Genomic DNA, 15,899 nt, shown 5'->3' with positions numbered 1-15,899 from the left:
TTTCGAAATAAGTGGAGACATTAACTTTGATCAAAATTCTTTCCCCCGCCATCTCCCTCCTAAGTGGTTAAACTGTCACACTGCTAGACTGCAACTGCACTCTTTGGTATCAACTTCTGTAATCCTGTAATTTCTGTGTAAAAGAATTAGATTGTGTATTATATTGTTAGTTTATACACCTGTGTGCGTGTGTATTTATGCATGTCCATACACATATATGGATTGTGTTTTACTTTTTTGTGCTTGAAAGATGCCCTCAAATGGAACCAAATTCCTTGTATGTGTTTGCGCATATACTTTTCCAATAAATGCGATTCTGATTGAGATATTTCCCTCTGTATGGCACACACGAGTAAATTAAGTAGAAAAAATGTCATGTGTATAGCCTCTTTTAAAATTGTTTTTAGGCTTGTAGAGATGACAGTAGGAAAGCAGACAAGTTTCCTGAGGTTGGGCTGAATGAACCTATAACACAGAGATAAACCTAAACAAGCAGAAGGAACTTTAGCTAAATATATTTTCACGTACAGCCAAATGACTGTAATAAAGTAGGTAAGCCGTGACCATAGAAAAAGCAAAGCAATCACTGGATATACTGTCCAAATTGCTACACACTTTTTAAGCATCGTTCACCAACAAACTGAGTCTAACAAATCATTTTTACTTTGGTAATTACAGTTATTGCCTTATGTATAAAATATAATTTTAATACCAGTGTTCATCATCTTGACGTGATTCTTTTTTTTTTTTTACAAAAAAGCTTTACAGCCTCTTACATAAGTCTACCACAATTACATAATTGATTTTTAACCAGGTTATAGTGAAAGGCCAGGTGTCAATCTCAGAGTTAACGCCGGAGCTTAAAGTCAGTTTGTTAAAACTGCTTTGTTCTCGAAACCAGTAAAATTAATTCGTAACTTTTAATTCTGAGTTGAGATTGATTCTTCAGTTCTTGGTTTGAGAACAATGAGGGTAAATTCATTTAACCTTTTACCTTGACTTAAGCACATAATTGTACTACATAGCCCTCGTCAATGGAACCCAATACCAGTATTTGACAGTAACAGGTAAGCCTCAAATTTAATTTTTAAATAGACAAGACACCATGAGAACTGACATTACAATATTTTATTTTACAAAAGTCAGTGTCTTTTAGTTCAAAGTTTGTCTGGCATCTCTTGTACATCTTGAAAATAAAAAACAAAAACCACTCTATGCAGTGTACTATAATTGAACATAAACAACAATATTTCAAAAGAATATTTCTAGATGAATTGTCATTTGAACTATTTCCTGGAAACTTTCTGAACACCACTTATTTTGCATAGCTTGATGCATGAATACCCTAGTTGTCTTAACTGGACTATAAATATAACTATATACACAATGAACAGTCATTTGTAAAAACACCTTTAAAATGTAAAATCTTTAAGAAGCCTGAGTGCCAGGAGCAATCCCCTTTAAGAACATTTACAATAAGAACTTCATCCCAAAAGCCCACAGGTTTTAACCACAGCTTCCCAGCATCAGTTCATGTATGCAGCTACACCTTTCCAAATCCCAGGGATCCTTTTAAGGCATCATTCATAAGATCTTTGAATTGATCTTCATCTGCAACACCTCTTGGGAGATACAGGGATAAGCTGCACGTTGATGTGTACGGGATACGCCGCATCCCTGACTCCTGATCGTAGAAGTCGATGTTGCAGGACTGTGGGAACCCCAGTGGTGGAAGTAAGTCAGCCCCAGTTATAAAGACGAGGAGCTCTTCAAATGTGTGGTCCACCTCTCGCTCTGTTAAAATACATACAAGTGTTAAATAAGGTGCAATGTGTAGATTTATAATCAGTTACACTGACTGCATAGTAGAACAGTTGCGTTAATGACTATTTTGGAGTCAAAAACAGGTTGTTAGGCAAAACAATTATTGCAAAGCATTGCATTAAAAAAAAAAAAAAAAAAAAATTACTCGAAGCAATCCTGCCCTGCTAAGACAGGAAATTAATTTTGTCCTCCGAGTCAGACCTATATGTCAAGGACTGTTTATGCAATGTGTATTTTTTTTAAAGAAGTTATTCATTCTGTCCTTGCAAGAGTACATTGGCTTTCTAGTGATGTCACATTTGCGTGGGTGTTGTCATTGCACCACTCGATTACTCTAAGACACTAATATACAGGAGGTTTCGTTATAGTCAACGTAATACCTGAAGGTTCTAGTTAGGCAGTGCATCTAATTAACAAATGACCTTTGTCTCAAAGGGAGACAAGTTTCAAATTGTGTTATTCTATCTTAAACACTGCAAAAACACTGGGGGTGATCGTGGCTCAAGAGTCTTGAGTCTTGTAATCGGAAGGTTGCCGGTTCGAGCCCCGGCTCGGACAGTCTCGGTCGTTGTGTCCTTGGGTGAGACACTTTACCCGTTGCCTACTGGTGGTGGTCAGAGGGCCCGGTGGCGCCAGTGCCCGGCAGCCTCACCTCTGTCAGTGTGGCTGTGGCTACAATGTAGCTGCCATCACCAGTGTGTGAATGTGTGGATGACTGCTTTAGTAAAGCGCTATACAAATACAGGCCATTTACCATTTACTTAATTCTCAGATGTGCTAATACAATTGAATCATAAATTTTACCATATTTTAAATACAAGTATGTAATATAACTATTTAATATTTTAGTGTTAGAAGTTTTCGGTCATGTAATAAAATTAATGTTTTACCAGAAATCACAATGAAAATCAAATTACATCCTATCTATCAGTCTAAACAAGCAAGATCTGGTAGAGATGACAGAGGATAAAAGAAATAATCTTCCAAAAATATTTGTTGTAGGTGGTTTCCTTTCAAATACCTCACCTAAAAAGGTAAAATAATCAAAAACTTCCTCATATGCTCTAAGAAGGGGTGGATTTTGCAAAGTTCTAAGGTTTTATTGCACCCAAGTGTTGTTTCGATTTAGTTGTCTGTATTTTGTATTGTGGACACTGTATTTAACATTAAATGCCTGAAGCAATTCAAACAGAAACAAGACATGTGTTGTATTCTATGTACTCACCCTGAATGGCCATAAGCCACCATTCCCACTGAAAGATGGTTGCTTCCTCTTCTTCACGTCTGTTACTTCCAGCTGGACTCCATCCAATGGTGAAGAGATCCTGGAAGCTGTTCCTTGTAAGTTTATTTCCTGCATTTGTAAATACAGGAAGGAACTGCTTCCAGCATCTCTTCACCATTTGCCAGAACCGACCACACGAGTCCATACCGGCAACAAACTGCTGAATCATGCTGGCAACCCTGTTGACCACAGATTGTACTCTCAATTCATACAACATAGCAAAATTGTGAAACAAAACAAAAAGTTTTGTCAATTTAAACACCACCTTAACTGCAATACAGATATAAACTCAGCAGATTGATGATTTGTTTAAGTGTTAACTATTAGGGGGGAACACAATGGGAAGACGAGCACTGACCAGGAAAGTACTTTGTAATTTTCTAACAAATTCTCACCTGTGAAACGCAAAATGAGATACAATCTCGCCCCTTATCCTCTTAACATCAAGTAGTGTGGCAGTGTAGATGTCAGGGATACCACAGCCTGCAATCCAGTCCCCAAGGTGACTTTTCAAGTCTGCCAGGTCTTCTGGGGTGCTGCAGCTGGAAACCTTGAAAATTAGGCACCTCCATAAATACATACGTTTAAAGCATTCACTAAGTGTACTTACATTTTGAGACGTTCCACTGATGAGTTAAGCTATGCATTGTGTTTCACTGAATTTAATTACACCTCAGCATGCACACAGTTTTACCTTTTCTATGTTCTGTTTGACGTCTTCGTCCATGAAGACCTCTACATCGAAGTCATCAAGAGATGTCTTCTGGCCACACATCATACAGAACAGGTGTCTGTTGATACACCGTGGCCCTGGCCCATTGTGTGCTATCGACCAAGCAATCAGTTTACCAGCCGTATAAAACTTGTTGCTTGACAGCAACTGCTGGCTATAGCTGAACAACAGACTGCCAGGCTTCCCCTCAAAAATCCCTAGGGAATTCTGAGTTTCGACCATAAGTAATCTGCAGGAAAAGATAGTAAAAAATAAAAAAAATTGAGTCAAATTGTGATTTCATCTTTGCAACAACAAAAAACACATTCATGCATTCTATTATTGTGTGGGAGAGATGGGAATGGGTTACCGAAAAAATTCCCGCCTTGGGCCTCCATAATCATCGGCCATTTCACCAACAAATTCAATATTTGGCAATTTATGCCAGGCAAAATATGACTTTGAAAGTGCCATGCAGGCACTATGTAGGATTTTCCTACGTCGGGCTATTATTGCACAATAATTGCTGGTGTCAAGATGAGTTTCCTGGAAATCTTTCATCACAGTCGCAAGGTCCATCTCGTCCTGAAGAGGGGGGGGGGAGAGAGAGAAGGGTCATGACTACATGAAACACATACACAGCAGTTCTGGCAGTGTTGTTCATGAGACATACATGCGAGTCATTTTGTTCAGGGGAAGCCAGGACAGCCTCATCCAGGTCTGATACTTCTGACTCTGCAGAGTCAATGTAAAACTCTTCCCTAAACAGAACAAATGCATTTGATTTTTTTAATATCATGTATACATACTGAAATGGAATGACTCATCTGATAAAAGAATCTGATTTCACATTATTTGGTCCTTGATTGCATCTGTTGGAGCCATTTGGATTTAAACAAATTTCAAAATATTAAAATATAAAGTTTGTTGTTAGTTTACTTCTATTTCTGGGTTAATCATTTTTTTATTTGTAGGTTAATGCTCACTTCATTGTTTTGTTGTTTATCTTATCAAGTCGCCAGGAAGAATTTCAGGGCTATTTTTGATAACTTAAGAGACTGGTATAAGACCAGCATGCACTGAGATGGGCCTTTTGTTTTGTTTGTTTGTTTGTTTTTTTAATTTGAGAGACAAGCAGCATGAAGGAACAAAAATGGATCTTGTTATTGGTTGCCAAAATGGATCAATAAACTATAAAATGCAACTTTCAAGTTTTGACAGTGCAGTTTTCCTGCGCACAAAAGATTATCACAGGCCAGCAGTGTCTTCTTTTCCTTTTTTTGTGAAACATAAGGAACTGCCCATTTACTGGGAATAGTTTGGGTGATTAGTTCCAAGTGTCTGAATGGTCAGGCTGACTAAAGTGTTATCGATGCATTTTCAGCAATTAAAAATACCAATATCATGACATCAACAAATCTGAAAAACATGAAAAAGCAAAACAGAAACCGAATGAGGCAATTAAACCATTGGTCTATATTCAGAGCACATAAATGTTATCAGTTCAATACATGCAACCTTTCAAATTTTAATATTCGCTGGTCTCACCCCGTATATTGTACTTATTGAGTGTCTATTTACCTATAGTGTGTGCTTTATAAGTTCCAGTTTACACTTAAGTTTTGGCATGTTATTCAACAACTACCACTTGCCTGTTAACCTCTGGTTCCTGGAGACCATGCCTACTAGAATGAGCTGTATGGTTTTCATGCAGACCACTGCAAAGGAATAGCAGAAATATTTCATAGCAGGAAGAGGACCCCAATGCAGATATTTATTGATCTAGACTACACAAAATGATCCAAGTTATAATAATGATATAATTAGTTTGTACCAAACTAGTTTTTACCAAAAAAATTAATGAAATTGTGCAATAGTTTAAGATTAAAATTCCAACTCATAAACAAACAAAGTGCCATTTACCTGATAACCTCTGGCTCCTGTACATTGTGCCTGCTATGGTCAGGTGTCTCGGTGTCATGCAGCACACTGCAATATGGTAAATATTGTTGATGAGAGGGTGTAATGCATTCACAGTGCTACAGTCCAAAGGCAGTTGTCAAAGACTTACATTGCCATCTCAGACTGCACAACTTCTCCACCAGTTGAGTCCTCATTGGCCTCTGTAATCTAAAACACCAGATTATTAAAATATAAAAGAAATGGAACAACAAATGACAAACAAGAACAGAGGACAACGCGCCAACTGGCAGGGAAACACACAAGGCTTAAATACATACTGAGGTGATTAGGGAATGTGAAACAGGAGGAGAGCACAGCTGGGACTCATCAGACATGACGAGGCAAAACTCAACACATTGACATAGTACACAGACTTTCAAAGTAAAACAGGAAACTGAACAGACGTGGACTAACCTAGGGGATACGGTGACAGAACAAGAGACACACTGACAGAGACGACTGTATACTAACAGAACACAGAACCACGACCTAAGAAGGAGAACACAAGAAATGCCCAGGACCTAGGAAGTTAGGAATACTAGCGACAGAAATCAAACCCAAGAGAATCAAAACACATCATGAAATCAAAGCTAACTAATACAAACAGAAAAACAACGAGTCCACAGACTCAGGACCGTGACACTTTGGGTAGGTAGAACTTAGGATAACTGAGGGGGAAAAAAATAAATAAATAAATAAAGGAAAGGTTAAGGACATTAACAAAAGACAATGAAAAAGCCAGAACCCAGGAAACTAAGATTACAAGAACAAAATGACCCTAACCCTAAAATACTGTTAGACCACAGTTGAAGCTTGCTCTACTGCATTTCTGTTATTAACAGTGAATCAATTGGCGGGGCATTATTTAAGCATAGCCATCTGGCATAGTGATCAGATGAATGTCTCAAATCCTTTGGGGAAAATCACAGCATTTATTATTCTGAGCAGTAACATGTTAAAGATGTCTTATACAATACTAGGGTGACTGGAGCGCCACTGAGTTACAGTAATAGTGACAATTATGCCATATCAGCCACCCGAGTGGAACATTTGAATACCTTTGGACGGATATAAAGATTGGAGCGACCCAGTAGGTTTCTTGCTCTAATTTCTTGGGGCGTCTCCTCTTCAAGAGGAAGAATGAGCCGCTGTCCATTCACTTTGCATAGATCGAACTGCAAGGGTATGTCTGCAATATTGTCCCGTAGTGCCTGCCTGAATTCAGCTGCATTTAGGTTTACAGGAACGACCACCCGAGTAGCAGGAGTGGCATCTGTAATCAAATTTAAACCAAATTAGCTTTCCCTAAAAACGGAAAAGGGTAAATTGTCACATTGTAGTGTCTCAACATCAACTTATTGGTGCAAGGAAATAAAGATTACAAAGGTGCTAAAAATCTAATGCCAAATTCTACAATTTGTAAACAACTGACACCATGATGTAGTTCTCATTTTTCAAACCCATCACTCCAAATAATTAATATTAATATAAATATTGATTACCCCTATGAGATCGGTAGTGTGTCAGTGTGGGATTCCTTAGTACTGACACCTTAAACGTTAACTGGCGATGTCTGGTTCTCCCGCCTCTTGGTCTGCGCACTGGCCCACCTCCGTGCTGTTGGCGGAAAACTCCAAAGCTATCATTAGACCATGAGATAATTTTAGTGAAACTAATCACACAGAGACACCCCCCCACCCCCCCCCCCCCCAAGAAAAAAAAGAAAAGAAAAAAAAACCACCCAACACACTCAGAGTAAGGAATGAGTGTTCAATCGGTGTTTATTGCATGCATTTTTCGATTGTCTCGCAAATTAAATGCTCCCTGAAAATATGGGATATGCTACATTTATAAACTAAAATCTTTATGCATAAATGCACATAACAGGGATTAAAATGACTGTCATTTGAAGTCGTCAATCTAGGATAGACATTTATGATTACAGAATTTGTTGTTGAATTGTAACAGATAATTAGTAAACGAGCCATTTATTATTTAAAAATGTAAAAGTTATTTCCTTTTGCAAAAACAAAAAAGGCGCAAAGCTAAAAGCTTGCCAATAGAGTAACCACCACCAAAGCATTTCACCTTTGTAGAAGAGATGTCCCCTCTTCACTGTCATCTTGATTCAGTAGCCGGTTAAATTGGGCATTCATTCTGTCTCTGATATCAGTGACTCTCCGTCGAAATGCAGCGCTCCGTTCGGACATGACTGTTCCCAAAAAGTCCGCCAAAAGGCTTGGCAGAAATATATATATAGCATCCCTAAAATTCAAAGTACGGCGGGAGAAGGTACATTGTTTGTGATTGGATAAGCAAGACTGAAGGTTGTGTTTTATTTTTAATCCACCCCTTACCACAACCTGTGATCAGAATTTGTGTTAACCAATCACAGTCAACCTCATATTTGTGTTGTCTCAATCAAGCTATGTGCGACAAACTACATACAGATGAATGCATGCGAAATCTCTGCGCCAACAAAAAACACCGTAAGTACCCTAGTTAATCTCAATTATTGTTCGTCTTTGCTAACTAAAAGCTAAGCGATGATTCAAAAACATTGCTTTGTCCTTTTAAGCACATGTTATATGTTAGCTTTGTATTGTAGTAAGCGAAAAAAAAGTCATGCTGAGAACCTTCACAGACAAGTCATGCTAACCTTTGTCCGTTAGGAATGTTGCCAACATGCCATTTTAGGTGAGGCATGTTAATAAGGTCTTTAATATGGTACTCCGTTTAGCCACTTTATATTATTTAAAATACGGTTTTATATCACTTGTTACATTAGCCGGATTAGGCTACACGTTACTGCACTGCCACCCCAGATAGAAAGCCGACATTGAATTGATGTTGATTTTTTTTCTATAAAGTACCGGAGAAAGTAGATTGAATGTTCTTTTGTTATCACTGATTTATGGTCTAGTTACAGTTCACTAGCTATGTCGACGTGCAATTTAGGTATATCTGACCGGTAAATTAAAGCAGCGATCACCTGGACTGTTCCGTATCACCCCTCTCACAGTGGTACATCCCTCCAGGTAACCATTCACAAGTCTTGTACAGTAGAGCGGGAATTAATCTCAGCGGAATTGAGAGGAGAAAGTGGATGCAAGCTGCCGTTAAACTTGACTGAAGAAGAAGAGAGGAGAAAGTAGAGAAATGAATAAAGAACAGTCAGTATATGCAGAAAAGAAATAATAAAGTTAAAAGACAGCATGGTCTTCATGAACCCAGGGTACAATACAAAAATGTCGTTTTATTTAAGTGAGCAAAACAATGTAGACCATGTTCATTTTGGTAATTAGTTGGAAAAAAAAAACTAATGACAGCATTTAAAATAAACAAAGATGAATAACATGGATGGGAACATTTGACAATGGAATCGGAACATTATCAAAAATGATTTTTCAGATCTGCTGAGTAGAAGATGCGGAGATTCAAATTTTTAACTTGGGTGTGTGTTTGAAATATGAAAATATTGGTTGACATCGTTGACATACTGCTATTAAAGATAGGAATATGTATGAAACGTAGATTCAAAAGCTCTATTAACAGAACTATAACCTGTTAGAATGTGACATTTATTTCAGATGCATTCTGTAACTGTTCACAGTCCCAATACTTAGTGATGACATAGTGTTTCCAAAAGTGCTCAGTCACAATTTTCAGAAGACTAACATGAAATTTTTTGATTTATTTAAATATATAAACCTGTTGAAAGCAATAATTTAAATTTTTGTCTTTGTAGAATCACAGTACAAAGTATGGCCTGGAGGATTTTCATCTCAAGGTGCAAGAACATTCATAATGACTGTACACGGCGGCTGCTGATGGACGATGTTGGGCCAGATGTGCTACAGTTAGCGTTAAGGAGGTATGATGAAAGCATGATGGAAAACATTTAACATTTTAACTTGCATAAAATGTTTAAGGGGAATATGGCCTGAAAATATAACATGAATTAAGAAGTAATTTTTTGATGTCTTTGAGGTTGGAGACAATGCAGAGAAGCCTTCGGTGGGCAAGAGGAAGACTGATCAGTGTAACTGCAGCAGATCAACTTCTGCGTGACTTGGCTGAATTGATTCAGGAGGTCGAACTGTCTACTCAGCATGGCCAACAAGGTAAGCACATATTGTGTCGATTCCTTGACTGATCAAAAGTGTGAAATAAATTATGACTCTGTCTTAACCTATTTTCCAAATACACCAAACGCTTATATATTTTCAGGCTCTTTTGGATACCAGGCACCAGTGGTTTTCAACAGAGGTAGAGGCAGATCCCTTTACCTTATCACTCGGGAACAGCTTTCATTCCTGAAGTCATGTGGATTCACTGCACCTCAGATGGCTGATATTTTGAATGTTTCACTTCGTACAATTCGAAGACGTCTGCGGTCAGTGACTTTTGAAACCAGTGTGACTTTCAGTTCTTTTGTGACACACACCCACTGTTTATTCAAATTAAATGGTATTGTGAAATTGTAAAAATTAGTATATTTGAATGTGCACTAACTAGTCAAGTAATGATGTGTGTTGTTATGGCAGTGATAAAATACTCGTGTTCTTTTTGTCTGATTTCAGACAGTATAATTTCACCCGTGCATCAATGTATGCGGAACTGACTGACAGTGCGCTGGATGAACATGTGCAGGACATTGTCGCTGGCAATGAACAAATTGGTCCTGAGGCTGTCAGAGCCTCCCTGCGAGTACGTGGACTACGTGTACAGCGAAGGAGGGTTCGAGCAAGCATGCTACGGATAAATCCTGGAGCAGCTGCCATAAGAGCAGTTTTGCGGAGACCAGAACGAAGAACATATCAGGTTGCAGGTCCAAACTCATTGTGGCACATTGATGGAAATCACAAGCTGATAAGGTAACCAAGCACACTGATTTGTTGAACACCTATTTTGACCAAAGTGAAATTCAGCATTACATCAAATATAACTGTTGAACAGTAAGACACATCCAATAGAGCCAGGCCCTGTGATGGGCAGTCCTCTAACACAACTGGTTATGTTTAAAGGGGAAAATGAGAGAACACAGACATCGCAAGCAACGTACAGACAAACTTGACATGCAATAGTGCCATGTAAATCAATTAAGAGTGTGTGTTTCCATTGTTTCAATAACAAAGCAGAAATAAGATTTTTCTTCTTATGGACCACTGTTTTAGGTGGAGGATAGTCATTCATGGGGCTATTGATGGATACAGTCGTCTTGTGGTCTTCCTTCATGCCTCAAACAACAACCGTAGCAGTACTGTTTTATCAAGTTTCATCAGAGCCGTGGTATCCTATGGTGTACCCTCGAGGGTCCGGACAGACAGAGGAGGGGAAAACAATGCTGTCTGCCTGATGATGAACATTTTCAGAGGCTTTGATCGTGGAAGTGCCCTAAGAGGAAGGAGTACCCATAATCAGAGAATTGAGAGGCTCTGGGGTGATCTGTGGCGAGGAATGACCAATGTGTACTGTGATTTATTTCACCACCTGGAGGAGGAAGGCATCATTGACATTGACAATGAAATGCACCTTTGGGCTCTCCATTACATCTATCTCCCAAGGATCAACAGAGATTTGAAAGACTTCACTCAACAGTGGAACAATCATGGCTTGCGGACAGAGAGACACTTGAGCCCATTACAGATTTTTGTCCGAGGCAGCCTCCAGCAACAGGGCCGAGCCTCAACTGCCATGCAGGACATCTTTCAGACCAGAGCAGCTGCTGCTGATGGGACTATTGGTGGGACAGCTGATGGTGGTGTGACAGCCACTGAGAGTGAGACGACTGCTGCTCAGGGCTCAGGTGCAGATTCTGGTGGTGGTGCTGCTGCTCATGGTACAGATGAGCTGGGATTGCTGGTCGACTGGCCTGAGAGGATTACTGTGCCAGACATTGAATTTACTCTGGACGGAATGGTGATGGAGCAAGTGGTAGAACTGTTTAATCCACTAAGTGGCACCAGAGGGAGTCATGGTATTGAGCTCATCACTGGCTTAATATACTTTCTGGACTCCACATATCACTGAGACAGTTCAATTAATGACTGAAACATAATAGCAGCAAGTGGAAAGACTTCAAAATATCTAGGTGACTGGATACATATAATGTGAAAAGTTATGATACGTGTTTACTATGTACCATTGAGTAGTGGTGTAAATGCTGTTAAAATGTTCTGTGTGGATTTCATGATGTAGATGACTGATTTATAATAAGTTACATAATATCATGAATATATATATAGTTTGTGTTGAAATGTCTTTATTTGAAATGTACATGTGTAAAGTGTAAGAGCTAGTGTCTCGTGAGAATACCCTTAACGAGAGTACACGAGACTTTGCATGGACTGCGAGGGAGCAGATGTCTCTCATGAAGCGATTTTAAGTTAAAAGTTTACTAAAAGAAAAAGCAACACAAGGACTTAAGGACCTCTTTTCAGGACAAGCAGCCAACGAGGTATTTGTCATTTGAGAAATGTTGTTATTTGTGTTTGGACTTAATATGTGTACTCTAAAGTTGCTAATTGATTTGTACTGTTCGCTTGTGACCAGTTCTCATGGTGTATCGGCGTACTGGTGATGGTGAAGCCAAGGAGAGAAGGCCCAAGTAATAAACGCCCGTTTCAAAGAACCGACCTGTGTCTGTGTTGTTGTGAATTCTGTCATGGAAATCAGTGCATTTCCTGAAAGAAATCTCTCCTTCCGGGTCATCCGTGGATCGAGTTTCCTTCGAGACGTGGGCAGCGATAAGCAGAGTTTTGTATAAGATTAATTATTCAAAGTAAGCTCAGGTATGCCGTTCAGCGGGTTAGTTACAGCGCCGGGAGTAGCCTGGGAGAACAAAATGATACAGAGACTGCTTCAGGTTGCTTTCCCAAAATCAACTCAAAGTTTATTCTTCTGTGCAGGGTTTTTATAGGCAGAAGGGTAAAAGTGTGTCAACAAGTTTCAAGTTACAAGTTACAACCATATAAGGAAGTTCCCCCTAGCTCTGAAAGGGGCCTTCTATAATCTCAACATACTTTTGACAGGTCCATTAAACACTAGACAGTTAGAATCCTTTAGTGATATAAGTTTGCACATGGTAGAATACTGCATGTAGTTATTTGCATTAGGAAATGTTTAACCATATATACCTAAAGGCACATAATCAATGGTGTGTGATCTTTAGCAGGCTGCAAACTTGATGTGCACTCGAGGAATGCACTGTCCCACTATACCACAGCAGGATCAACGCAGCTATGCCTGTTCCAGTTTAAGTGCCTTCTTTACATATAGATGAACTGTTGGATTTTCCAGACCAGCAGGCCAAAGGAAGTTGCCTGTGGGGTCGCAGCAAGAGGAGATGAAGTTCAAACAAAGGGCATTGCAGAAACAGGGTCCTTTGTATAATATCATCAAAAAAGGTATTCAGTACATGCTCCCAAAATACTAAAATATCTAACATTTCCTGTATCCTTTGGGGCAACAGACCTGAGTCACACTTTTAGAGAAGTACCTGGTGAGGTGGATTGAGAGGAATATCCATGATGCATGGCAGTTTGTTCACTCACTTCCTCTCCACCACAGCTTCCGAAGTGCAGCCAATCACAGAGCTTGCTCTCCTGATCCAAGAAGAACACATCAAAGTGCGCTGCACAAGCTTGCTCACAAAAAATAGCCTGCCCATACACTGCTTGTGTACAGCTTCTGTTTTGATCTTCCAGTTCAGCAAATGTATATATGTGGGTGTCCAGGTATTTGTGCTCCTCCACCACATCATATCAGTGGGTTCAGTATCTTATACTTTTGTCAAGATAATGCACACTGCAGCCGACAGTTATCAGAAAGAAGCCATTACCAAGTTACATGGATTCTTTTTTTTTTTTATAACTTCATGTCATATAAACTAGTTATGTTATGTGCAACACTGTCATGTGCCACTCTGGTTTTATGTTTCAAATTCGTGTAAGACATCCACAGTACTCTGATGACATTGACAAGGACATCTCCAGTTTACGTGGGAAACTATTATTTCAGGTTCTTGAGATTACTTATTTACGTCAATTTTGAGAAAACGTACATACAGGTCTGATTCAAAACTGTATATCTATTTTTTTAATGCATGTTGAAAGGGCAAAAATATTCCTGAGATACTGTTAACATTATTAAATTTGAAGGCTATTATACAGTGGTATTACTTTAAACTGAGTAAAACGGTATTTTGATAAAAGTTAAGGTCTCCGTTTGTTTCAGAAAGAGCATACTGTCATTTACTTGCTTTTATTATTTATTTATATGCCCTCCGCGGACCATCTCTGCACTGCGTGGGTGATTAGTGGCTCCCTGCACAGTAAGGGCTGCACACACAGGGACAAGACGCACTCGGTTACGATCCGATCTTCCCTGGGCAGGGGGAGCTGATGAACTGTATGCCACTTTTTCATTGGCATACATTAAGTACAATGTTTTATTGCCTACGGTGGGGGCAGGTCACATACTGGGTGAAGGTGGGCAGTGTGGAGTCCAGCGAGACATGATTAAAGTCCCCTGATATTAGAAGAAGAGCTCTCGGAGATTGCGTTTGCAGTCTGCGGACCACAGAGAGTCACAGGCTACCTCCACGGATGCTAACGGCTAATAGCGCAATGTCTGTGTTGCAGAGTTGTTCTTTCACAGCGATGTGCCCAGAGATACCACAACCGTCTTTAACAAACACTGCCAGCCCCCCTCCTTTCCTCTCACCGCTGTCTCTCGTCTTGTCCGCCCGCAGCAGCTGGAAGCCGGGCAGCCTACTCACAGAGGGAGTACCGGGCAGTGCCGGGATACTGCCACTGTGACCGGGTTAGCGTCATTAGCTCCTCAATCATATCAGGGAGCGATCTCACATTTAAAGTGATTACAGGAAGGAGAGAAGGTGTGTGAGGTGTCCTCGGGAGACATCACCCCCGTTTCTTCCCTCACTGGGGATGTAGGGTATGTCTGCCGGTAGCGCAGCTGCAGGGCGCAGCGCTAACAGCTGATCCCTAATGTAAACAAAGGAGCCATGCGCCGAGTGTCCAAACACGGGTGAAAAAAGTGGAGACAAAAGAAGAGAAAAGTCAACATAACTAGCACGAAGCGGTAATGCAAGATGGCAGGATCTGATTGCTAAAACATAAGTTAAAGGTTAAGAGAAGTAAAGAGGAAAATAAGAAAGAAGCTCAGAAATGAGCAGAGCTAGCTCTGCTCATTACCTGTTAGCTGCCATAACAGGTAACACAGTTAAGGTTTCAGAAAAAGTATTCTGTCGTTTGTTTGCTCGATCATGCCTTAAACACATCAAAATGCATAGTGGGATTATAATACAAGTGAATACTGTGACAAGCACTGGTACTGAATAGGCAATCACTTAGCAGCAAGGTGAATCGGTGATGCATTAGTGTGGTCTGCACTTCCTCTTCTTTGATTGGGTGAAATGAGTTGAAAGTAATTGGATGAGGGAACCATGGGGAGTGCCCTGCATAATTTCAATAAAACGCCGTTTTAAACGCCGTTACAGCTGGCAGAGAACGCCGTAAAAAACGCCGTTCAAAGATGCATAAAAACGGCGTTTTGTGCCGAGTAGCGTAAAAAACGGCGTTTCCGTCTGTCTTTGAACGCCGCTTTTTACGTCACTCGGATGGTGCGTTCAGGGCGCCATCCGAGCGGCGGAAAAAGCGGCGTTTGTCGGAACAGAACGCCGTTTTTTTCGGCGTTTTGAAAAATTAAACGGCGTTTTTTACGCCATTTCTTAACCAAACGGGTTAGGAAAGTGGCGAATTTTGGCACTAATGGCTTGCCATACCTTTCGGATATTTAACGCGTTTATCCTCTGAAAAGTTTCGAACGCCAGATGTTCCCTCTGAGCACCACGGCTGATTTACTTTCATTTTCCACTGTGAGTCCAAGCTTCAGCGTTTGGTTTTCTTACCTCAGTAAGTGAATCTCTCTGAAGACATTAAAACACTTCAAGACAGCGATCCATGCAGTCCCAGCATGGATCAATGTTAATGATCGCTATTGATGATCCTATGATAGGCAGCGCAGCCGTAGCAGCAGGAGAAGGAAACGTTAATGCAGGAAGTGATTCAACAACCTGCTGCTGCCCGATGC

General features: G+C 40.0%; 3 protein-coding genes across 3 annotated transcripts in view; 1 reads left to right on the top strand and 2 right to left on the bottom strand.

The window, feature by feature from the left end:
* Nucleotides 1-15,842, bottom strand: part of traf5 (Tnf receptor-associated factor 5) — a 36,463-nt gene extending 20,621 nt beyond the window's left edge. The window contains exon 1 of the mRNA XM_085275942.1: nucleotides 15,718-15,842. The gene's annotated coding sequence lies outside the window, so the exon portion shown is untranslated. The remainder of the gene's footprint in view (nucleotides 1-15,717) is intronic.
* LOC146571939 (putative E3 ubiquitin-protein ligase HERC4) lies at nucleotides 1,114-10,814 on the bottom strand. Its single transcript, XM_085275941.1, has 12 exons — nucleotides 7,872-10,814; nucleotides 7,286-7,422; nucleotides 6,842-7,056; nucleotides 5,893-5,951; nucleotides 5,745-5,810; nucleotides 5,474-5,539; nucleotides 4,495-4,582; nucleotides 4,192-4,406; nucleotides 3,804-4,071; nucleotides 3,505-3,659; nucleotides 3,050-3,288; nucleotides 1,114-1,794 (listed from the first exon to the last, which is right to left on the bottom strand). The coding sequence occupies exons 1-12, from the start codon at nucleotides 7,991-7,993 to the stop codon at nucleotides 1,544-1,546; spliced, it is 1,881 nt and encodes a 626-aa protein (XP_085132067.1). The 5' UTR covers nucleotides 7,994-10,814; the 3' UTR covers nucleotides 1,114-1,543.
* LOC146571938 (uncharacterized) lies at nucleotides 8,231-12,402 on the top strand. The gene is made up of 6 exons (XM_085275940.1): nucleotides 8,231-8,272; nucleotides 9,532-9,657; nucleotides 9,774-9,907; nucleotides 10,014-10,179; nucleotides 10,367-10,660; nucleotides 10,961-12,402. Exons 1-6 carry the CDS (start codon nucleotides 8,238-8,240, stop codon nucleotides 11,814-11,816), a joined length of 1,611 nt encoding a protein of 536 aa, XP_085132066.1. The 5' UTR covers nucleotides 8,231-8,237; the 3' UTR covers nucleotides 11,817-12,402.
* Nucleotides 15,843-15,899: the final 57 nt, after the last annotated feature.

This window comes from Mchenga conophoros, linkage group LG6 (assembly GCF_057382185.1).
Source record: "Mchenga conophoros isolate Kocher_MC1m ecotype Shallow Benthic linkage group LG6, M_conophoros_male_GT1.1, whole genome shotgun sequence".
Lineage (NCBI taxonomy): Eukaryota > Metazoa > Chordata > Actinopteri > Cichliformes > Cichlidae > Mchenga > Mchenga conophoros.
The sequence above is the reverse complement of the archived record's forward strand: the minus strand, read 5'-3'. Positions and strand labels throughout refer to the sequence as shown.

Bases quoted from the DNA above. Each gene is read 5' to 3' on its own strand.
- LOC146571938 (XM_085275940.1), top strand. From the start codon at position 8,238: ATGCATGCGAAATCTCTGCGCCAACAAAAAACACC. The intron at 8,273-9,531 runs GTAAGTACCCTA...TTGTCTTTGTAG, and splicing joins CTGCGCCAACAAAAAACACC to AATCACAGTACAAAGTATGG. The intron at 10,661-10,960 runs GTAACCAAGCAC...CCACTGTTTTAG, and splicing joins GGAAATCACAAGCTGATAAG to GTGGAGGATAGTCATTCATG.
- LOC146571939 (XM_085275941.1), bottom strand. From the start codon at position 7,993: ATGTCCGAACGGAGCGCTGCATTTCGACGGAGAGTCACTGATATCAGA. The intron at 7,057-7,285 runs GTAATCAATATT...ATTTGATTACAG, and splicing joins ACACTACCGATCTCATAGGG to ATGCCACTCCTGCTACTCGG. The intron at 1,795-3,049 runs GTGAGTACATAG...GTATTTTAACAG, and splicing joins GTGGCTTATGGCCATTCAGG to AGCGAGAGGTGGACCACACA.